Source organism: Scomber japonicus, chromosome 16 (assembly GCF_027409825.1).
Source record: "Scomber japonicus isolate fScoJap1 chromosome 16, fScoJap1.pri, whole genome shotgun sequence".
NCBI classification, from domain to species: domain Eukaryota; kingdom Metazoa; phylum Chordata; class Actinopteri; order Scombriformes; family Scombridae; genus Scomber; species Scomber japonicus.
This window is the reverse complement of record NC_070593.1, coordinates 14,580,844-14,604,909: the sequence shown is the minus strand read 5'-3', so window position 1 is coordinate 14,604,909 and position 24,066 is coordinate 14,580,844. Positions and strand designations below refer to the sequence as shown.

Below are 24,066 nucleotides of genomic sequence, written 5' to 3'. Positions count from 1 at the left end.
TGTGTAAACTTGGACAGCATGCATGAGGGATTTGTGTGTGCTTGGGGACTTTCTCTCCCTGAGTGTGATCCTCTCAGGCTGTGCACAAATCCCATCGTTTTTCTTATGATTGACAGAGCCCAGTCTCTACCATTAGCCTAATCTTAACCATCTGTTTGATTTGTAGAGCTTGTTGAAGAAAGGAAGTGCTGCCCGTGGGTTCAGGTTCACATAAAAAAAAAACCAACAGTCCCTCCTCTTTATGCTCCTCACTAATGAGTAACAGCACTCAGTGTAACCACTCATAATGGCAGATTTGACCACAGTTGTTTGCTCTCCATCAATCTGTGAACCACTCTCCCCCTGTGCCACTCCTTCATTTTCATCTCCACCACTCAAATCTCTTTCAGGTCTTTATTTCATGATCTGTCTTTGCTCTTTGTCTCCCCTACCCACACTCTCTATATATCTGCCTGGTTAATGGAGCCATGAATGCTGGTTTATCAACAACCTTTTAGGGCCCAGAGCTAATGTGAAAATGATACTGAATTGAGAGGTGACATAATAAAACATCAGGTACAAATGAACAAGGAGAAAGTCTGGATCCTATTCCATTAAAGATCCCCTCTAGACATGTTTGAAGATGGAGCCTACATAAAAACACTCCCCTTTGAATAATAATTGTCTGATAATCTTGTTACTGCAATCTCCAGTCTTAGTGTTTGGGCACTGGAGGCTTCACATTTCCACATCACACTTTGGACCATAATTGGTTTCCAAACTGTCTATGATGTCACAAATTATGCTCATAAACCAGATTTTCAATGAGCACAGAGAAACTTTCTACTTTTAGCAAATGGATCTGAAAACAGCCTTCCAATGTCAAACTCTGCACATACATCATTCTGTACAGTGAAGCTCAAACATCCAAGAAATATATATTTTTGGGTGGAGGGGAACTTTAAGCCTACTAATGCACTAAAAGTATACCAAACAGTAATAATGATGAAGTATATGACTCCAAAACAGAAGGGGGATTTGAAGAAAGGAAAGAAAGGACAAGTTTTAAATCAGTAAATGCTACTGTACATCTCTGCTTGTTTATCATAAAATATTTAAGGGCTTAAACTTTTTTACAATAACATAATATTTTTTTTCTCTTGGTAACTCCTGCTTCAGCACTTAAACATATCATCAAACAGTTTTCTCTTGGTAACTCCTGCTTCAGCACTTAAACATATCATCAAACCTTTTTACAGTGTTTTAGCTCAGCAGATTTATATCCTGAGTGATCTTCAAATTGGAGTTAGTACTTAAAATATCCTGCAAATCCCCTCTGAGAGCCTCCGTCAGGGCCCTGATAGTATAATTTATTTCATTCTCCGTCTGAATTTATGGGGAGCTTACTGCCGTTCATTTAGGTTTATGAACAGTAAAGCACTCTTTAGTCGTGTCATATGTCGTGATTTTCATTTTAACGGCACACAATTGTCTCTGTTCCCTCAGGATCCAGAGTAGCTATGCAGCTCTTCAGAGGATCAACCAGGATTTGGAGGACAAGATGCACAGGACGGTAAGAGAGTCATGCTGCAGTGTTTTTGCTGTTTTAACCATTGAAATTATCACATCATTCAAACATGTTCAACATGTTTATGTGTTAAAGGGATAAACTGGTGTTTAATTAAGCTTGTTTCACCTTCAAAAGAAACTCTTTTCTCTCATTCATTCTTTTTTATCTATTTATCTGTCATGCATAGAATAGCATTAGATTAAAATGTGAAGTAAATGTAGGCAGCTGTAAATATGCTGTAAGTCCTTTAAGTATACTTCTTAGTAGCGATGTACTCATACAGTAGAAGCGATGTTGGGAAATAACAGTATATTTACTATAAGTACTGTACAATTTTGAGGTAGTCACACTTTACTTTATCAACAAGTAATATTACTCAAGTAATATTTTCTATTTTATACACACACATACATATATATAATGCATTGTCAAGGATTCAAATATCCAACAACATACAACAAAGCAGTTAAAATTATTGCCACTTCTACCAGCTACACTATTAAAATGCTGCTTATATATTAATGCATCAATAATTATAATGCATCTTATAATTCTTCATATTGAGTCCTTTTACTTGTGACACTTTCTGTACAGTGCAGTGTACAGTGTACTTTCTGATAAGTGAGTGTTTTTCTTTTCCTGGTATTTCTAGTTTTATATAGGCAAAGGATGTGACTACAGATTTATGTGGGCATCCTTCTAGCTTCTCCAACCTTTAAAGCTCATACAGGCATCACCACTGTGCGACTACATTTTCTGCCTCTCTCTCTCAGCTTTCATTTCCTGACCACTGAGGTTGTTTTTATTGATATTAACAAGGACTGCAGAATCCTAATGGCATCTGTGGGAACCGCAGAGTTCTCGCTAAGACTCTCATAAAAGATGTATGAATGTGGCAGGGATTTGTGAACTCAATTGCATAGCCTACTTGTGCGCGTACACACACAGAGAGAGCTAAATAGCTTATGACTTGAAGCTCAACCTGGAGCCATTTATTCAAGAATATGAAGTCCTGTAGTTACTAGGAAACCATCACTTGGCTTTTGTATGAAACTATTATCTACTTTTTCCACTTGTTGAACAAAGAAAAAGTTGTTGTCTTGACAGCAACTGTTTAATCTCCTCTACACTAAGAAGTGTATTTTTAATTATTAAAACATTGTCACTGAGGATTGGTGTTTTTAGTTTGTTTGGGGTGAATGACTATATGTATAGAGAGGTGAAAATCAGAGCTGTAGCATTACAGAATTGTTGTAATTGGGAACAAAACACTACACCATAATTGCTGAATTCATTCAGAACTGAACCAGAATCTGAAAATGGACAGATTTAAACTCCCAATTGTACAGTATTATCAGGTGAGCTTGTATTTTCCCTCTTTGTGTTTACCCTTTGACTCTGGGCAAGCATGAACGCGTGCACAGTGTATTATGTTATGGCGTTGCAATGAAAAGAGTTATTCTGTATGGAACTGTCGTTGAAGATATAAACGTAGTGTTTATTGCGTCTAACATGTAGGCTACATGAAATTCAAACGTGGTCACTCAGCTAACGTTAGCGGAGAGGCGCAGCTAACGAGAGTAGCTGACCAACACATACTGCAGCCTGAAACAACGTAAACTCTGAGGTGAAGAAAATAACTCAGTCTGTCATACCTCAACAACCCTGCAGCTGTTCAGCGTGTTGGACAGTGATGTCTGTCCTGGAGCTAACAGTACAGCAGAGAGGCTGCTCTCCACTGCTGGAGACATGATAACAAACAACACCACACTCCGCCATCAGTTTGTTACTCTCAGACAGGTGAGATCCAACCCTACCAGGTCTATAGGTACTATTTACTTATTTTAATGTGAAGACATTTATGTTTAACATCTATGTTGAATGTTGACATTCAGAAAGTACTTTTAAATAAAAAAGGGAATTCATATTTATCTGACTTCTTGTAACAATAGTGAAAAGTGAGCCATGCAGTAATATAGAAAAATCAGGAAGTGATATGTTGAGATGCATCAAGATGCATAGTAGAATCGAATTGATTCAAATCGTTAGGGCAGTGAAGATTCACACCACTGTGACGACAAACGTTGCGTAACTTTATGGAAGTAGTAACTTTTACCCTTACCACATTCCAAGTGATCATTTTAACCCAAATCATCTTTCCCTAACTCTAATCAAGCGTTTTTTGTGCCTAACCCTAACCAGACCTTAACCACAGAGTTGTCACAACATAAAGCTGTACAGCCCCTATTGGTATTGTACCTTCATGCATGTATGTACTTTTCATATCTGGTTGAGGCAAAATATGATGACACAGTGTCCTCTCAAACTTTTTCATGTTGAGGACCCCTAAACTGACATAAATTAGACCATTTACCAACTTTGTCCCACAGTCCCCCATCTGATAAGATTTTAGTTTATAGATATCTTTTTACAGAGATTGTATGAAACCCATGACCAATAGTCACACATTTTGTTGTTGTGTTACTTATGGATGGAATTCTCGAGAAAATAAATGATTGCCCTTTTTGCTGGGGACCCCTTGGAACCTACCCAACTGTGGCCATGCCCAATTTCCACCGGTCCGTCAGCGGCGCGTTATAGCTGCGCCGCGGTTACCGGAGCTGATAGGTGCCACTATAACCAATGAGAGTGTTTCCACCGGGAGTGTCTCAGCAGCGTCTCAGCAGCGCTATCAATCCGCAGCATTTCTATTTTTGACGGAGCTGTTTCTAACTCGCGACAAGCTCAACAGAGCAGATCGCACCAGACAGGAAGTCAGACACAGAATCGGTATAATAAAACTTCTGTCTTTCAAAATAAAACAACCCATACAGCCTACTGATCGTATTTCAGCAACAAACATGAATAAAACAGACAGATAAAGACCATCTAGCTACGTAGCTACTGACACATGAGATAAGCACAAAAATATAAGAAAATGACCAAATCAACCAGATTTGAGCAAGTTAACAAAATCAGGCCATTTAATTGTGCTGCTACTACAGTAATTACGGTAGACTAAAGACACTCGTTCGGATTTGATTGGGCTGCCGTATTTGCTGTATTAACAGTGCAACTTCATTTTAAAAGGCAAATTTCTCTCCCAGAGCTCCGCTGCTGTAACGCTCCTGGTGTGAGTTGACACCGAGCAGAGGACGGAGCTAAACCGTGGCGCAGCCGTTCCGCGCCGCTGACGGACCTGGTGGAAATCCCCAGTCAGGGGTCCTCCTGGACCCCAGTTTGAGAACCACTGCTCTAGTGGACCAGTGGTGTGATACTTTGTTGCCATGCAAACCTTAGGAGTGCTTCAACTGCCAGTCACCTAACAGAGTATGTACAAGAATAAACACTCAACATAATTGCCCACTTGGCAACTATGTATTACGTAAGCATGTTTGCAATCACATCCCAAATCTTATTGAAAGTAGTTCTAGACAAAAGTGTCTGGCTAATGGATGTGATGTAATTTAATCGGTATCCACTTTCTCATATATAAATCAATGAATGCATCAAGTGTTTGGAGCCACGCTGAGAGGCCTTGGCCTCAGTTGAAAGAGAGTACAACTGGAAAAGTGCCAGACTGGAGTTTAAAGCTGACAGGCAGAGAGATAAAAAATCGCTAAACACACAAGCTTCAGATTGTTAAATACAGTGATCATAATATATGATATAACGTTAAACTGTGGTTGTACACTTGCATGTTTTAAGTGTGATGCTGACATGTTCTATGTCTGCTCTTTCTCTCACTCCGTCTTTTGTCTAAGAAATGAGAAATCTACTATTATTGATTTGAACACACCTGTTTAGCAGCAGAACCACTCTCATCTCTCTCAAAACAATTACATGATCAAAGACAGGGAGTGCAATCAATGTCTAAAGTAATTGGTCTTACCTGCCATTTAACCTTGTTCGAAAACTATTATAGCTAACTGCTGTTCTGGTCACCTCAGCAACAGCTGTCCAATCACATCAGGTTGAGAGGTTCCCTGAGCGTTTTACCCCTCACAGCCTCTGCTTTAGAACTTATTGGGCAGAATCAGTGCACGAGATGAGCCTGCACAACAGTGTGGTCCAGCCTTATGACTTACAGTATCCTGATAAAATGAGATCGTAATCTCATCAGAAGTTTGACCCATGGGGATAGTCTACCCAGCACACGCTAATGGAAGAAGACTGAAATTATTAGTGAACCAGCAGCCAGTTGTATGAATATTGACCCACAATGGAGCTAAAAAGGCCTTTTTGTAGTCAGCTGATACTCATGGTGTATTTCACTTGCCTGTCCACTCAAATTAAAAAAAGGTACACGTGTTAAAAGGTTGTTGACGAAGTCGTTTCACCTCAATGTCCTGTTAGCACCTGTTCTGGAGCTTTTGATCATATCACATGATTGTCATCTGCATCATTTTTTCACCCTAAAGACTTTTTGTTCATAGTATATTTTGTCTCAGGACCCTCCACAAAGCAGGGCAACAATTACATAGGAGTAGTTGACACTGTACATTAGTGGTAATGGTTTGTCAAATTGCCAAAATAACTTGATATAGAGTTACTTCAGTCTTGCTCACCTCTAAAGCTATGCAGGGAGGCAATGGGATAATATAAAATCTCAAAGGCAGATATAAATTAGAGGTAAGCAAGAAAATGTTTCTGCAATTTGGATGAAATTACCCTTTAAAATAAGTAACATGAATAGTTATGTTTTGATTTGTGCTAGATAATGGATGCTGGATTGATTTTCATGTGACCTGTGTGCATGGTGGTGAACCAGTGAGGTGTGAAAATTGTAATAAATCAACCCACATGTGAAATACAGTACGTTTAAGGGACAGTCATTTACAACAGCAGCTGTCTCACAGGATTTGCAGCCTTTTATTTGTGATGTTCCATTGTAATACTTCTTGCTTTGTCATGCCATGAATACATGAAGAGTCCAAAATGTCTTCCCATCATGGATCTCTCCTCTCACACAGGCCCATACAGTACACAGACTTCAATGTATTCTAGTCATGTGAAAATGATTTTGAAAACTGTTGGCTTTTCAAACGGATTGTCTGTCGAGCAAAGAGTCTCAGTGTAGCAAATCGGTCTTCATGGCAAGAGACAGTATGGGGTTTTTTGTTGTTTTTTTTTTAGGCAGGCCTCATTGGGATTGCCATTTCTTTTGATGTCATGTCATGCAATGGCATTTCAAGGGGGGAATATGTTCCTTTGTAGAAGACAGCCTGGGCAGGCAGGCTCTGATAAAGGCAGCTCCAATCAAATCAGACATGTAATTAAAAGTTCTGAGAGGCCTGAACTGGCAAGGTCAACCGAAAAGCAGCAAACAATGAAACTATTTTACAAAGAGCAACATAAGAGATCAACACCTGGAAGAATTGACACACACTGGATGTGATGACACTCGAATAGTTGTACTCAACATGGGATCGAGAGGATTAGTGTCTACAGTACATTTTGATATGCAGTTAGATAAACAGACAAACTTCATCTACCAGTGCAGGCTAGTTATGGCTTGGTGCCTGTGAAACTGTGTAGTTAGAGTTCAAATTCATCTTTCAGCCCCCCCTAAGAAAGTGCTGATGCAAGCAGAAAAGAAATATTTTGCATATAATTGTTAGTCAGGTAAGATTTTTGTCTGTGGTGCCCAAACATAAATTACAGACTTTAAAGATGCAATGTACACTGTAATTAACTAGTCATAATTTTAACTAGAAATACAAAATACATGCATATTAATATTACAAGAGTCTATATTGCAGGACCTATTTATATACAGTACAAGAAGATATAAAGGAGCTGTCTATGGTGCTGAAAATAATTGTTTATCTCAATATTCACAGTCTCTGGCAGGGTCAGCTAACCAACTACTGCCCTGGAACTGGCAGGAAATCAAAGTCTTACACATTCACTGCCCTGCTAATAAGAATAATGTCCACTTCATCAGAAAGTGTTGCCACTAAGCACTGCCGTGCTGTGAATCACTTGTAAACATTCATGAAAAATGGTCCAGTGTTATGTCAACTCAGAAATTGAAAGATGGCATTAAACATTTAGGGTCCTTTTGGAGATCTTCCTGCTTTAAAGCTGGAAACAGAACACTAAGAAGCAATGAAAGATATTCACATACCACCCCATATGTTGATGCGTGGTCTCTTGCTCTGTCGGACATCCACAGCCTCTGATTTACCTTTATATAAATTCTCTTTGCTTCATCCAACAGAAACTCTCTCAGTCTCCCCTTTGCCCTGCACTGAGTGTTGAATCTTAAATCTGAGGTGTAAACTGGAAAGTTGGCTACTTATCCAGTGAAAGGATTTCAATTTTATTGTAAATTGAGGTCTGCTTATTTGATTAGCTGGTCAAGGGGGAAAAATGCAATTCTAAGACATCGCTCTGGACCTTGAATACCATATTATGGGCATTCTGTCATTATTTTTTATATTTACGGTCTAAATGAGTAATTGCTCAATTGACGGTTTAATCAATAGAGTAATCAATGATGAAAAATGACTCCTAGTTGCAGTATCAACCAAGTGGTATTCCTTTGTTCTTGGTATACAGATCTATTAATCTATTGCCTGTCAGAATCAATCAGAATTATTTATGAAGCACAGAGGCTCAGTCTAATCTCTGGAGCCTCTGATCAGTTCTTTCTTGGCCAAGCCCCTGTAAAAAACAAACAAACATTAAGATGATCAATATGAGTTGTGTCAGGATCATTTTAGCTGCATAGTTGATCATGCATGGCAATATCAGCAGTAATTGTTAGTGCAGCTGATATCTATTTACTAATGTCATTTTACCATTTAAAAACTAAACATATGATGGTGCCGCAGGCAGAATAGAAAATAATTCAATATGCAATATGAAAGTTTCATGTAATAAAAAGGTTTGCTTCAGTGTGGTTGGGAAACAAAGTAGTCACAGAAAGCTGCTGCTGGGAGCATCTTTTGTTGTTTTTGATGTTATATTCCCAAAAGAATGGCCAAATAGCAAATAATAGCTTCCTTGTCTGTGTTTACATGTGTGAGAGGTGTTGATGAATAACAGCCTGGTCAATGTGGGACATATGTGACGCTGGTATGCAATACAACAATTAGTGCTATTAACACTACATGCATTTTTTATAACACTTAAATGAAGAATTCAAATTACACATGACAGAGCAGCGTCATCATGGCGATGCAATGCACATAATTATTTACTCCTGATACTTTGCTTGTGGAGCAGAAAAGCAGCCTGGGCAGTGAAGTGGGGCAAAAAAATGTTTGTAAAAAATTGATGTAAAGATTCAGTTAGTGACAAATGGCATACTTTACCCTGCATTTAAGATTGGATTCTTGCATTATATTTGATATATTGGTCATGAAAACCATCTGTGGTGATTTCATTAATCTTAATACACTTTATGTTAGCTAGTTATTTGTTGTATTTGTTGTGAACAGATACAGTTATGTGTTTAAGGCTCCGCCACATTAAACTATTTTAATGAAAATTGAGAGATGTCAAGCACAATCTGGTGATACATGTATATACTCTTTTTGTCAACAACTCCCAGGAAAAGCCCAAACCAACAATGAATTGATCCTATTAACAGGTATTGCTTGTAGATTTCAAAGCCTGACATACAGTGGCTTACTCCTCTGTGCCAAAATGCATTATATACATATAAATGAACCACACTGTTGACATTTTCCTTCATGACCATGAACATGTGAACTGCAGTTTATGTTGAGTTTATTTTGAGTCTTTGAGATTTAATTTGTGCCTGAAAATAGACACTACCACATAGCTTGAGAATGTGATGCTTTTTGACTTTTGCGAGGTATAAGTGCATCATCAAAGAAAACTTTTACTTGAAATAAATAACTTCATTAACTGAAGTAAATGTTGAATGTAATGGATTAGCTATATCAGACGAGGGTCAATCTCTTCCAGTTTATATTCATGGCATGAACTGAATCAAATAGGTGCCTGAAAGGTACTGTAGAACAATCAATCGAAAACTTACTGTGTTAGAAAATGAAGCTGTATCTCACACACGAGGTACAAACTGAGGCTCAGTGCAGCTGTGAATATTGGTTTCACACAAAGAGTTGATCAGGAGAGTAATCACTTTGAGTCTTCCAGAGAATCTCTCTTGTCTCCTATGTCGATTTTTAGAAACTTTCCTACTTTCTGAAAACAGGTTTAAAATGTGCTTTGTGCAGAATAGTGCTTATCTTTGCTGTCTTGATTTGAAAATCCTCTTTAATGAGGTTAGAAAATCTAATTTGTTGTAACTGGAATGTAGTTTTCTGCTTTCCTCAGTGAACCGCAGTCTTCAGTAATTGTGTCTCATGAGATTTAGGCTTCATTTGTTGTCCAGTGAAGAGGCAGAATATGGGAAACAAATTGGTGTGTCTTGAAATACACTGACACTGTGCTCTCAATTCAACAAATTCTCCTGATCAATAATTGAAACAAGCTCTACAAGGTTTTTTTCTCATTATATCCCTACCTGCATAATAGAGGAGAGGTCCTTTCTTAGCAGACTTTAATATGTGTTCACATGGTTACCTTTTTGCTTTGAAGAAACTTGCATACATCAGTTGTCAGTTGAAAAACGAGCAGAGAGCAAGTTTCTTAGTAACCATTTAGTAAGAGACAATATCCCGCCTCCTCTGCTGGGTCAAGCTCCTTAAGATATAATTTGCATATTAATTTTCCTTGATGCTGCTCTCTTTATATGTATACCACCAACTGATAAGAACATCTTAGTGACAGCTTGTGTATCCAACACAGTGCGACTGAAGGAGATAGCAAAAACCAGTGTGCACAGCCTCCACTGGCCATAACACTGTAATTAAAATCACGCTCCCTCCCTTTCTCCAAAATACAGTACAAGATCATGTTCATCATACCAAGCCTATTAAGGTAGACTATTTGCAATTTTCCCTCTAATTTTGCCTTTCTCATGTCCAACTGGTGCATCACTATGTAAGAAGATCAAGAAATTTGCAGCTAAAGTGAGAAAAAATTGAATATTGTGACACTTTTAATGAGTGTCACATTATTTTTTCAACTGTACAAAAGTTTTCATTAGTTTTTTGCCACACACAAGGTCATTCTAGTTGGCAGTACACCAAACATCACTCCTTGTTTGAAACATATTTATCACAAGAGAGATTTTAGCAGAAAGAAGAATTAGAATTAGAGTTAAACCTGTTGAAATGGGCAGTATTGTGCTTATTACTAATATTAAAAATGTTTATTATATTCAATATCGCTCAAATTACTGTGTAATGTCAAAAATGTCACTCAAGTGAGTAATACCATTCAGAATGACTGTACCTCAGTTCCCCTCAGTTCTACCAACCTATTGTTTTTGCCTTATGGGCCGCAACTTTTTCCTCTTTTAATTCACTGTCACCATTTCCATCAGTGTTGTTCTCAGACACAACAGGCTGCTGTTTGCAGTGAGAACGCTCTGATAAACCAAATGTACGCAACGTGTCCAGGACTAAATGGCACAGAGACAAAGTTAGCAGCGGCCTGGTGAACATAGTGAAGTAGCTGCAGCTAAAGAACTGGATGTTTCTTTCTGGAGTTAGTGGAGACTAAAAAAGAGTTATGGGTGTGAATATTGGACAGAAACACAACTGAAATAGGAAATGTTTTGCAAATGGCTAATTTATAACAGCTTTATACAGTGCTAACTAGTCACTGTTTGGAGCTAGTTGTGTTGTCCCCAAATGACCAAAAAAATCAGTTTATGTAAGATATTTAGTTTAGTTTTACTTTTAATGGAGTGGTTGTTATCCACCACTGTATGTTACTATTATATATGTAAGACCTGTTACATCAAAGGCAGAGAATGCATGGGCAAATGCTGAAATTTGCTTTAAACTAACCAATAGCATTTCTGTGGGTTCCTATGTGACTGCTTCTTAAAATAGTGATCCATACTGTTGTCATGATGACATACATTACCCTAATATAAGAATAGTTTTCTTTTTCCTTGAGTGGTTTTATTTTCCACCATTCATCTAAGACAGCGGTGCACGTGTTTTAAAGGTTTTTAATAACTTATATCACCCCGGGAGCTATACTTTAAGAATAAAAACAGCAATTATACATTACACACATATCAACAGCTTAGAAAGTCACGGACACAACCCGGAGCAATAATGGATTTGAGGTTTAAAATGCTCTATGTGGTCATCTGCACAGCGTCTAAAAAATACAAATAGAAATCCAGAGTAATGAGCTGGAGAAAGAGTGCGAGGGAGCTACATGGCTTGACAGCTGATTAATGAGACCCTAACAGGATTGGATTTGAATATCAATGCTGGCCTATTGCTTAAACTGACATTAATTGCCACCTATTAGATTGGCTCTGCACCCCTGTATTTCAAAACAATCACCACAATTGAGAGATTAGAAGAGGCCGAGCAAGTACCCAGAGCGGCATCATTTGTCAGCCGGTGCTGTGTGGCAGGTTTCACAATTACCAGTGTGTGCGTGTTTGTTTGTTTGTGTGTGACAGAGAGTGAGAATGAGAAAATGAAAATGCAAGACCCCTTACTGGCCCCTAGAGGCTGCAATGATAATTACAACTCATCAACAACCTCAAGACTTAACGTGACACAGTGTATCAGCTCTCATAGTGTTTCAGTCAGTAGTAAACAGCTTGCAAGCAGAAGTGCTAGCTCAGCTATCTATGTTGGTCAAGTGATCTCTCCTTGCAGGTTGTGGTTGTCCTCTTCCATCTGAGAGCACAAGCCCACCGTAGTGAAACTCATTATCTGTCTAAATTGGGAGGGGTTCTCTACTGCTGTACTAGGGAGCAAGAATATGCTCTGAAAGTTACACTCCTATACGCATGGTTAGATTTTGATGTTTCGTGTTTTGGCCAGGATCAAGTCAAATCATTAGGAAACATCCTTGGGGCGCCATGACTGCCGTGCCAAATTGCAGGACAATCTGGAAAATTGCTGTCAAGATAAAAGGGCAGACAGAGTCACCATTCAACCAGCGGCACCATCACCAGCATTAAGCTCTGCTGTCAGTGGAGCCTATAGTGTCACTGTCACTTCAGCAGTCATTTTGCATTTCTTTAACAGTAATCACTGAAAATGGAACCAGAGTTTCATTTGTCTTTCTCTCTCTCTCTCTCTCTCTCTCTCTCTCTCTCTCTCTCTCCCTCTTTATTTTTCTCTTTCTGTCCTCATCTATTTTTCTTTTTCTTTGTCCCAGAGTAATTGATATGATATGAGGTCTGGCAAGTGTAATCTTCTTTTAATTAAGACCTCTCTGCTGGCACAGGCTTTTCAGACTGATAGTGACTTACAGCTCTCTTCCTCTTAACCCTTCTATCATCTTATTTTTCCTCTGTTGCTTCTCCAACACTTGCTCACCCATCTCTCTCTTTTTTATCTCAACTCTTCCCTCTCACCCCATACTTCCTGCCCTTTTTTCTTATTATCTACTCCATCTACCTCTACTATGGCTCCCTTGTCGATTCTTTCTCCTGCACTGCAGTCCCAGCACCATGAAGAGGAAAAGAGAGCCCTCAGCCGGGAGATCATTGTCCTCAACAACCACCTGATGGAGGCGAAGATCACCATCAATAAACTCAGAGAGGACAATGTAAGTAATTGGGGCCACATCCTGCACTATGAGCTCCCACTGACATCCCTGTTAGCGCTGTGCATATACCAACAGCAAGATTACTGTAACACATTCAACATTTTTGGTGACTAAAGGACATACTCAAATAATTTTTTGCCTGCAGACCCACAAATTAAAGAGTAGCCTTGGGCATTCAGAGCCACAGAGATCTGGGGCCCTGAGGCAGTTTCCTTCTTTGCCTGGTCAGTAAACCAACCTTGTTAGCACAGATACAATAGCTGACTTACTGTAGGAGACTGAAACGACAAAAAAAAGCTGCATGTTATTTATGGAAACATTTTCTCCTGTCACTTTAGCATCCTCCTCTACGAAGCCACCCTTGCTAAAAGTCTCACATCTACTGTATCTCTGCAACATCCGGGATATTTGTGCTTCAAGGAACCACAACAGATAGGGGAATTAACTCTAAGCCACTGGGTGTTTTATAGTGATAGTGAAATCAATGGGCCACCTCAGGGCAGCCAGAAGTTTGAGCTGAGGCTGCATGGATCTGAGCTCAGGGGCATGTGACAATTTGGTGCCTCTCTTTCTTTGAAGTGATCTTACTGGTATATCTACTGGGAGCTCCAGGTCAGGTTAGATTTTTTCTCTCTGGTCGATGGTCATTTTTAGCATTCTTGAGCTATAGAGTATTTTGACAATCCCTCCAGATCAGGCCAGGCTGATCGGAGTCAAGGTCCATTTTGAGAGGGAAGAGAATTTGTCCCATCAGAGCCAGCAGCAAGGCGGACATTGCCACAAGAGAGCAAGCTTTGACTTTACTGCTTAAAAATTTGAGATAGAAAATATGCTTTTAGATGTGACAGGAAAAACACATATATGCTATTGAATAAAATGTATTACATCTATTCACACATTCAGAGGTGAGACAGGGATGCCATATTGCATCCCTTGAGATTTTGCCCTCATTTGAAATATATACAGCATGATGTGACCTCAACGTGAGACCTCACAAATGCTGGTCCGCCACCAGCTGGAATCACAAAGCTGCGGGCTGACATTCCTCAGAGAAACACACTGCCCAACTCATGTTAAGTAAGACATCACCAAGGTCTCAGAGATCTTTTTGAACCATCCACAAAAACTACAGGGAGCTCTGAATGTGCCCTGGCGACGAAATGAAAAGAAATCAAGCGTTTCAAGAAGAAGTCACTGTTAACTGATGGTAGTGGGGGGGTTGGAACTGTCATAGAAAAAGCTTTGATGTCATGGGTAGCATTGTCAGGGCTGTGGTGTTACAGAGGCAAAGGGAGGCTAGAGAGCAGCAACAACTGACCTTTATAAGTGGACGGATTTCACAGAGGGGGAGAGAAGAAACGACAGAAAGTGAAAACCAGCTTACTGCCAACACAAACACATGCATGCACAGACAAACAGAAAACAACAAAACTGAACATCTACTGCACCAGTAGACCTCCTTCACTCTGGTCTGTAATTAAGTAAAAATCTAAAAACAATCCATTGTAGAAAGAAAGCACAGAGAAAGAGATAAATAAGGCTGCACGGGCTTCCTTGGCTGGAAGGTGCAGATAAGTAACCATACTGTTTCAGTCAACTCTAATAGTAAAACTGTACCCGTCAGATAGAAGATAAATTACCAATGAAATAGTTCAGTGGAGTTATTAAGATCCCACAAACCCCTGATGTCAACAGACTGAAAAAACATAGCCCAGGTGAAATACTAATTAAACTCTACCCGCCTTAATTGATGAATTTGTTCCTTTCCTTTTGATGGGACACTAAATCAATGGATTATGCTATCCAGTAGGCTTCTTATCCCAATTTTTCCAGCAGACTTTACTATTTATTATCATTTCTATAATGTACATAACAGTATATTAATTTAATTTCTCATAATTAAAGAATGGTTATCATAATAATGCCAGTCTTCTTGTTTTGTGTCCCAATGAGCAATAATTAATTGATAAATACCTCATAAATAGTAAATTGACATATTATTGCTATTGTTCCACAGAATTTCCACCCAAGTCCTCCGTAATAACAAACCACAAAATAAGGTTGTAAATTACAGATTTACAATTACAGATTTTTCCCAGAGGGAGGGGAGGAGGGAGCGGAGGCTTGCAGGAAACATCAGGCTGCCAAAATGAACAAGATTTCAAAGCATGAATGTAGTGATGGATAATCTTTCTGCCTTTTTCAGGACCTGTACAGGAAAGACTGCAACCTGGCAGCCCAGCTGCTGCAGTGCTCCAAGTCTCACTACAGAGCACATAAGATGTCTGAGGTGAGCTCCCCAGCAGTGCTGCTACAGCTGCATCAACGAGTGCTGCGACAAAAAATGTTGCTGAGTTTGGATTTTGAATCAATTGAAGTGGAAAATACTCTAATTGCAAATATTTTACATTATTTAAAATACTGTAAGTTTACATTATTAGTGTTTTACTTTCTCCATATTAGCTGAAATTAGATGAAAATTAAGCCACTTGATCAGCATTGTAGCTATCATTAATGACACTCAGGTCATATCTGTATTTTCTCTTTGAATTTGGGGATATTATCAATATAAGAAGAGTTTACAGTCTACAATTAAAAACAAAGATTTTTCATGGCAAGTATTTCACAAACTAGTATGCATATGTTTCTAGTGTGCTTAGACTTGATCTGCCTATATAAAGACTTTTTTAAGGCCAGAAAAAATAATTAAATAATTAAGGAAGATCCAGGGCTAAATGTAGATACTAGTGCCTGTATGTTACCTTACTTTGGGGAATATAAACACTTGGGAAAAATAAAATAATATAAAACTTCTCAATGCATGAGTGTTACTGAGCTTCAGGGCTAAAGCTCCCTCGTATTCATCACTGAACTTGTGCTGTTTATAATTAGTTTGCTAATGTGGTGGAAAAATATCCATATATTATTCCAGTAATGAAGAGAGGTTTCTGCTGTTGTGTCCCATTAGAAGCTTTGGTGAGTGGTTTTCATAATTAGACAGAGTCATAGTGCTCATGGCCTCTTCCAACCCAGTCTCACATAGAAATATGCAATAGCTATGTCCCTCTACAGTGCAAAATGTATTTGTTAATGCTGAAACTATCTTAAAATATTACATTTTCCATGGAGGAAAAAAGGAATGTCAGCCATTTTGTTTGTTTTTGCAAATAGAAGCTTTTTGTTTTTGCAGACAGTCACATGAAATGGACACATACCATTGAAAAGAAAAGACCAAACAGAAACATAGGCATCTCATAGTGTAGAGCCATTAGAGTGTTTTTAGGGTGCTGCAGAGATTATTTGAAATTCAGAATTTATAGACCAAAAAAAAAGGCATCTCAATTTTAGGGCCATTATTGTGAAACTAACTAATGTTTTGTGCTGTGAACCAATTTAACTATTACACATTTTAATGGGAGACTGGGTAGCCTCCTCAGTCAAACTGATGAAGGTCTGCTGTCTCAAGTGCCATCTGGATCCTGGCCGGACATAATTAATGAATGAAACCCTGAGATGACAACTGATTCAGAAAAATACAAAAAATACATTGCAGAAACAGCAATGGAAATGAGGCTAAGGAATAGAGGTAAACCAAACCAGCTTAAAGTGTAACTTTTGCTAAACAGCAGCCACTGTGGCCACAAATGATAATTGTGGGATGACAATAAATGCTAAAAACACAGCAAATAGTCATGAAGTCAGTACACTGACTCAGTGATTATTATTACACAACAATATCCATCTTAAGTTGCTATTATTAGTTTGTAAGAGGAAGAATGTTTTTTCTTCTTTCAAAAGTTAAATAGTATCACTTTAAATCTAAAAAAAATTAGAAAATGTGAAAAGAAGTGAAAAGCTCTTCTAAATGTTGAGTTTAATTATTGGCAAATATTTGAAACTAATAACTTACAAAAAGGGGCAGAGAATTGCTAGAAGGGCTAAAAAAGCGAGTATCAGTACCATCATAAGCTATTAAACCACTTCTTTCAGTAAATGGAACAAGACCTGTCGATTTGTATGCTGTCATGTGGATTAAAACTACAGAACTGTGTCGCTGTTAATTAAGATGTGCCTCAGATAGCAGCTAATGCTGAGCTAGCTTACTTGGAGCACACACTGTATATTATCTTGTGTTCCCCCCACAGCCTCACCTACTTTCCATCTCTATTCCCTCAGGGACAGGCAGTGGCTGCTAAAAATAGCCTCGACTTAAAAGATGCAGGTTATTTTATGCCGAGGCGAGCTTCTATTTCTTAACAAAGCCAAGTCAGTATTTTATCTTTTTTTCTATTCCCAGCTGGAGACCCGGAGCACTGGTTTAATTTGAATCTAAGCCGTTCCCTGTGGAACTGATATGTGTTTGATGGTAGACAGAAGAAAGAGACACAGAGAAAAAGACAGCGAGAGAGGGAATGAGGGCTTTTTGGTTGAGAAGGCAGTGGAGCAAGAGGAGAAAGATGAAAGGATAAAGAAGTAGAGAATGAGAGAGAGAGCTCAGTGTGGCAGGAACGGTTCCTACTGACCCTGACCAGCTTTAATAGGCATAAAGAACCAGTCTGTAATTGACTGTAGCAGTTTTCTCAAACATGAGCCAATCAAACAGATTATGTGTCTGTCTACATGAGTGAGAGAGATGGCCAGAGAGGAAAAGACAGAGACTGACAAACAAACGGTAGAGCAGGACTGTAAATGTTTGTAAATGTTACGTCTCAGAAATACAAGTAAAATATATGTGAGCAATATAATGAATCATTATTATTATTAATGAATCTACTGTATGTTTGCTCATCTTTACATATTGACAAATTGTAGATACACAACAGAAATATTTGTGGTAAAAGGAACATGTGACTGTATTGGGAACAAAACATACAAATAAATGAATACATAAATCAATGTTGTATTTCAGCATTTTTCTGACAAGTTCATCAGAGAGGCCAAGTGGTGCAGTTCTCCTGAGATACATGAACTGGTGTGGACAGTGTGTGCTTTGTGAGAATTCATTATTTTCTAAACCTGGAATATAGATTAAAGTCCTAAAAGGAACAGCACTAAAAATACGTCTAGTGCAGACATAAAAAACAAAGATTAAGTTGGTTTTAGAAATAATTTACAAAAGACTGTTGAGTTCTTATCTAGCTTAATCTGAAAAACAGCAGCTCTGACAATAAACATCTGTTTAGATTTTTGTTTTAATTTCTGATCTTAATCAAGCTTTCTTTTGTTTCTCTGTGTGCCAGCTGCCACAGGATTTCCAGGAACGCATCAGTTCCCACATGGAGAAACATAATCGGGGTAGTGGAGCCACCATGGGCATTTGTCACTCCAACTACCCTGACGCAGTGCCCACATCCGTAATTGCCAAGGTCTTGGAAAAGCCTGAACCAGGAAGCAGTTGCCCTGTGACACGCTCGCCCAGCCCGCTGCCGCAGGATGGAGACTTTCTAACAGGAACAGGAAGCACTGATCACCTGCACCGCCGCATCGCATACAAGACCTCTGACTTATATTGCAGTGACACGGCCCTCTATTGCCCCGAACGCTGGCAAGACACAGAGCGCAGACAGAGCATCGACCTCCATGGCACCGGGCTGCTTCAGTTCCACGCCCAGAACTCCACTGACAGCAACCCAGATGAGGTGGCCTACCACTCTGGAAGTTTCTCCCACCATGAGCCCCCATCCTCCTTCCAGCACCACGATGACTTTGGCACTGGCAGCCTCCCAGCCTCTAGTTCTTACTCTAGCTTCAGCCTTGCATCGGATGAAAAGGGTGGAATTAGTGGTGGGTGTGGGCCCACTACCAGCAGCACCTTATCTTCTTCCCACCAAGGTCTCTATATGAACTGGCAAGATGGTGGCAGTGGGGAGTATGAGCGCAAAAGCATGTCCTCTTATGATAAAGACAGCCCAAGCTTCCCCAAGTCCCATAGCATCCAGCACATGGTGATGCCCAGGAGTCCGCAGAAGGGCACCTCACCAGCGTACACAAGGACGGCTTCATGCTTCAGTGAGCCATACCACTCCAGTACCCCCCGCTTGGCATCCTCTCACAGCATGGGGTCCACAACCGTTTTAGGCCAGGCACGTGGCAGAGCTCTGGACAGCAGAAGTGACATCCAGGTCATTGAGGACGACTTGAACAGCCGCTGGAAACAGCTCAGCGTGGAAGACATGAACACATTCTCATCTTATCGTAACATCACAGGGCGGGTCTCTCCGTACAGTTTCTCGGAGCGCCATTTTGCCATGGGCCCCTCTGGTAAGGTTAAGGGGTCTCTCTACAGCAGCTTCCAAGAAGGAGATGACGTCTTCCACAGCCAGGTGCTGGACCAGTGTTTCGCTGTGGGTCCCCCTTCGCCTAGCTGCAGTCCCAAACATCCTCCAGTGGAGCATCGCAAGCAGGAGAAAACCTCTGTGCTGTACAGAGCCAAGGAAGACAGTCAGGACTCTGACTGCAGTCTGTTCCTCTCAGGGAGCTCTAAGGAGAAAGAGAGCAGTGGGGGACCGACAGTGGCGAGTAGTGCCAAGAAGGACTATGTGAATCTGAGTGCAGACAGCTCGGCTGAGTCCTTACACCAAAGCTCCCTAGAAGCCTCAAGTCTCCAGCACTATCCCAGCCCCAGGCCGAGTGTGCGGCCTCGCCCGAGTTCTAGCTCTGCTCTCAGTGTTGGCCCCGCACTCCCAAAGAAGACCTCTCCAAGATACCAAAAATTTGGCAGCACAGGGCTGACGAGGAAGGACAGTTTGACCAAGGCACAACTATACGGTACACTGCTGAACTGAGCAGAGAAAAAGAGCTTTTCATTTATGCATGACGATGATGATTCCTAACTTACTGTACTGTACTGTATGTCTCAAACGTTCCCTGCAGCAAACACATACTTGGTGTGATAAGGGTATTAAGATGTTGTTGTTTTATGTATCTTAGCCAAGGCACGTTTCATGCAGTCTTTTTTCTATTGTATGTCATTATACGGTGTAGCTACCCAAGACCAGCTATTCAGTATGTTTTCATTTTAATGATAATGATGATAATTAGAGCCACTGGGATGAAACCAAGCAACACAGACCATGAATATACTGTGCTGTCTTCGGTGTTAAGTACTGTTAGTAAAACCAGCAAAAGACCATTCATTCCTGTTCTAATATATACAGTATAGATAAGGGGCTAAAGCCTGTATAATGGGATGACTTAATTACTCATGTTTGGGAGAGGGAAGGTTATCCATTATGGATTGTGGACCCTGATGACTGCAAGCAGTTAAAAATAGATTTATGTATTCTCTATTTTCTCCTAAATAAAATACTTGCTGTATAATACATATAAATCAGATGGAAAATACATTTCAAGCTAATTTGTTTCTCATAGGGACATTATCTGGAAGCACCAGTTACTAAGAGGGATGTTTTATTAAAATTTCCAAATTGGCTGCATAACAGATACTTAAAAAAAAAGTATTTATTTAAATTCCATGTAATATTCATAGAAGGTTTTCACCATTGTTAATTAGAAACTTAAAAACCCCTTCATAGTTTTATTGGAATAATCGTATCAAAAATAGCCTAAAATATATTTACTGTGCCAGATGTAATGCTTTGTAAAATGATAGGCTTCAGTCTTGAAATGTTTAAATTAAACACAAATAATATATAATAATACCGTGAGGATTCAGATATGAGCTGCAAGATTACCGAGCTTGAATTATAAATAATATATAATATTTTTGTATCAAAATGAGATCATTAAATCTGAGGCTGTACTGCGCAGTAGTCACCCTCATACCAGGACTTGTGAAATTGCCTTAATTCTGTTCAGTGGACAGAATGGTCTCCTTTACAGCATCTAACAACTTTGTACATACTGTATATCTGCTGTGTTGTTAGTCTACATAAACACTACTGTTACTGTGTGTTTTTCTTATTTGATATAACACACAGGCCTGGGTTTTTTTGGAGAAGGGTTAAGTCTATTCTTGTAGTAGAATGGGGAAAGTTTTCAGTGGATATTTTCGCTGAGAGGCTTAATCTATGTCTAGAAAACCAGCACACAGAGTATAACTACCGGCCAAAATTCTTTCTTTTTTTCTTTATTTGCCAGTTAAGAAAGATAAGAAACATGTGGAGACAGGGTATGACATGTACAAAGGTCCCTAGTTGAATGTTGCAGTAATGTGGTGGGCATCCTAAATATTAGGCTACCCAGGCGCCCACAAACCACATTTTAACCCTAAAACAAACTGTTGACAAAAGTACCACACCTATTACAAATCAAAAATGAGTGACGCCTCTTCTAGTATTCTTTTAGTAAAAATATATTGGAAAACTCACCAGGCAATCTACCTGCTAAAAGTTTACTAAAAAGATAGCAAAATTAATTAAAGACAAAAATGTAAAGTCAGTATGTTTTTAAACCAGCATGCTAAATTAGGGTTTTTTTTCTGTGTATATATAAGCACATAGAAAACGGCAAAGACATAAATACCTGTTGGTGAATCAAACAAGCAAAATCCAACCCCACTTGATATAAAACAAACTCACTGGGGTTGAACCCTGCAGTGAGGTTGTCAAAGTTAAAATGATCCTACTTTTGTGCAGCCTTTAGCAAGACAGAAATGTCTATTTCTAGCTCTATAGATCAGAGAGGAGAGGTGACAGGGATAAGCTAAATAAAGGGAACTCTGCTTTGACCTCGAGTAGTCATGGATAGATTTTTTTTTTTTTTGGAAGGTCATGCTTCTACCTCTCCCATTCCTGCAGATCTGGGAACTGGCTTAAGGCTGTTTTAAAGACTTTAAAACTGCCTTTCTTCCTCTTTATAACCATGTCATGTTAATTAAGGTGAAACTGCACCACACCAGCTGTGATAAGTCTCCAATCATATGCTTATTTGGTATGGAATCTAAAGAGTAGAAAAGGTCTGATTAAAAACCACTATACAAGGGGTTTGAAATTATATAGGTTTTTTTTGAAGATATAATGTATAAAAAAAAGTTAAGTGATATAGATGCAACGAACATTACTGTCATTAAACTATTTTTATTCACTTTCAGTTGATATTATATTTATGGAATGTTTTGACCCCCGAATGATGAGGCTGAAGCAGTTCTGTCCTGTCCTACCTCCAGCGCTGTTCCAGGAACAACAGGCCAACTGTCTAAATGTTAACATGTTTGTCTGTCTGATGCATGGTTATATATTTTTGCTGTATGTTTATTTACTTAATAAAGATGGGTGTTGGGAAATACATCACAGACTTCCAGGGATATTATTTTACATATTTTATTTCTAGGACCTAAAAATGTCCTGTTCTCAGCGAGAAGTACTGATGTTATTTTGTGTAGATTTATTGTTCTGGTGCATTTTTGCAATTACATCTGGGACCGGAGTTTTTAAAATACCATCACCACTTCCTTGACTGATTTTAGGCTCTATGCGTTTTTGGCTTTGTCAAAGACTCCCTGTGGCTTGATTATTTATTTATCTCATCCTTCATTTCTTGGGACTTTCTTTGAAATCCTACTGAAGTTTCCATGAGTATTTCTTTGAGCCAAAGTCCATCTCCACATCCTTGTTGCAAAAGTTAGCATTAGCGAGGGAGCGTTGGATAACTTGGAAGTTTTGCGACTACTTGGCTAGCATACATTTTCGGACTATTTTCATTTTCTGTTTGTTAGGATTTTTTTTTTTGCCATTTCCCAACTTTTTCTGTTACTCTTAATGAAGTTTCTATTGGATTTTGTGATTTCATGGGCTTTTAAATCTTTGGGAGATGATTTATCCTAAAATAGCATATTTATTTACGTCTGTGTGGGAGTTCTCATTAGTATCTTCCCATGGACTTTCTACCTCATGCGCTTAAACAGCCCTGTCAAAGAAGGCCATCTTCTAAGAGGTCTTTCCTGAAAAGTTTACCTTTGATTTCTGCTGTTGCTAGTCTCAAGTTTTTCCTTTATCCTTTTTTATACATCCTCTCTCATTTTTTTGATAGTAATGATCTTCTGTACCTGACTTTCTAGCCAGCTAAACAACACAAAACTACGGAAGCGTATTGCATTCACTCGAATAAAAAAAAAGAAGAAAATCAGTTTTTTCTGAGTAATTTATTTTTTGGTCTGTTTTTCGAGGTATTATTTCTGTTTTTCTGAGTAATTTTTTTCCTGTTTTCCAGTGTAATTTATTTTTGTGCTTGGCTTTTCAGGGGAATTTTTTTTTCTGATTTTCTGAGTAATTTCTTTCTTTTCTGTTTTTCTGGCAAAGTTTTTTCTGAGTTTAGAGGGCATTCATAACATTGGACACATTCACTCTTTATTGAGAGCTCGATGTAATGGAAGCAAACATGACCTGCTTATTTAGTTTAATCAAGTTTTAGACTGTCTGGGAGATTGTCCTGTCTTTAAGTCATATAGATGGTATTGCTATTATTATATATCTTTGTCCCTCTTTGCCTTTTCTCTCTCTAATTGCATATAGGCTATTGGTCAAAAGACAAAGTCCCACCAAAAAGCTCAGAAAGTGGGCATATGTGTGGAGCAGGAGTCACCGTAGATGGGAGTCACTTGCAGGTTGGCTGTTATTGCTTTTTTTCGAAGTATCTCGATAATTCGGAGCAAAAAATTACCACAAAAAACAGAAAAATAATGACCCCGAAAAACAGGAAAAATTACTCAAAAAACAGGGGGAAGAATAGCCAGAAAAACAGGAAAAAAGATTAGTCAGAAAAACAGGAGAGAAAAAATTACTCAGAAAAACAGAAAAAATTACCTCGAAAAACAGAACAAAAAATAACGTACTCAGAAAAAACTGATTTTTATTTATTTTTTATTGAATGCAATACGCTTCCGTACAAAACACATATGAACTGCAACAAATCAGTTTTCCCCA

At 38.9% G+C, this 24,066-nt stretch overlaps 1 protein-coding gene across 1 annotated transcript in view; it reads left to right on the top strand.

Moving 5' to 3' along the window:
• Positions 1-19,968, top strand: part of LOC128374925 (brain-enriched guanylate kinase-associated protein) — a 39,952-nt gene extending 19,984 nt beyond the window's left edge. The window contains exons 4-7 of the mRNA XM_053335145.1: positions 1,486-1,552; positions 13,076-13,183; positions 15,390-15,473; positions 18,424-19,968. Coding sequence (XP_053191120.1) covers positions 1,486-1,552; positions 13,076-13,183; positions 15,390-15,473; positions 18,424-19,968 — 1,804 coding nt within the window. The remainder of the gene's footprint in view (positions 1-1,485; positions 1,553-13,075; positions 13,184-15,389; positions 15,474-18,423) is intronic.
• The last annotated feature ends 4,098 nt before the right edge of the window (positions 19,969-24,066 follow it).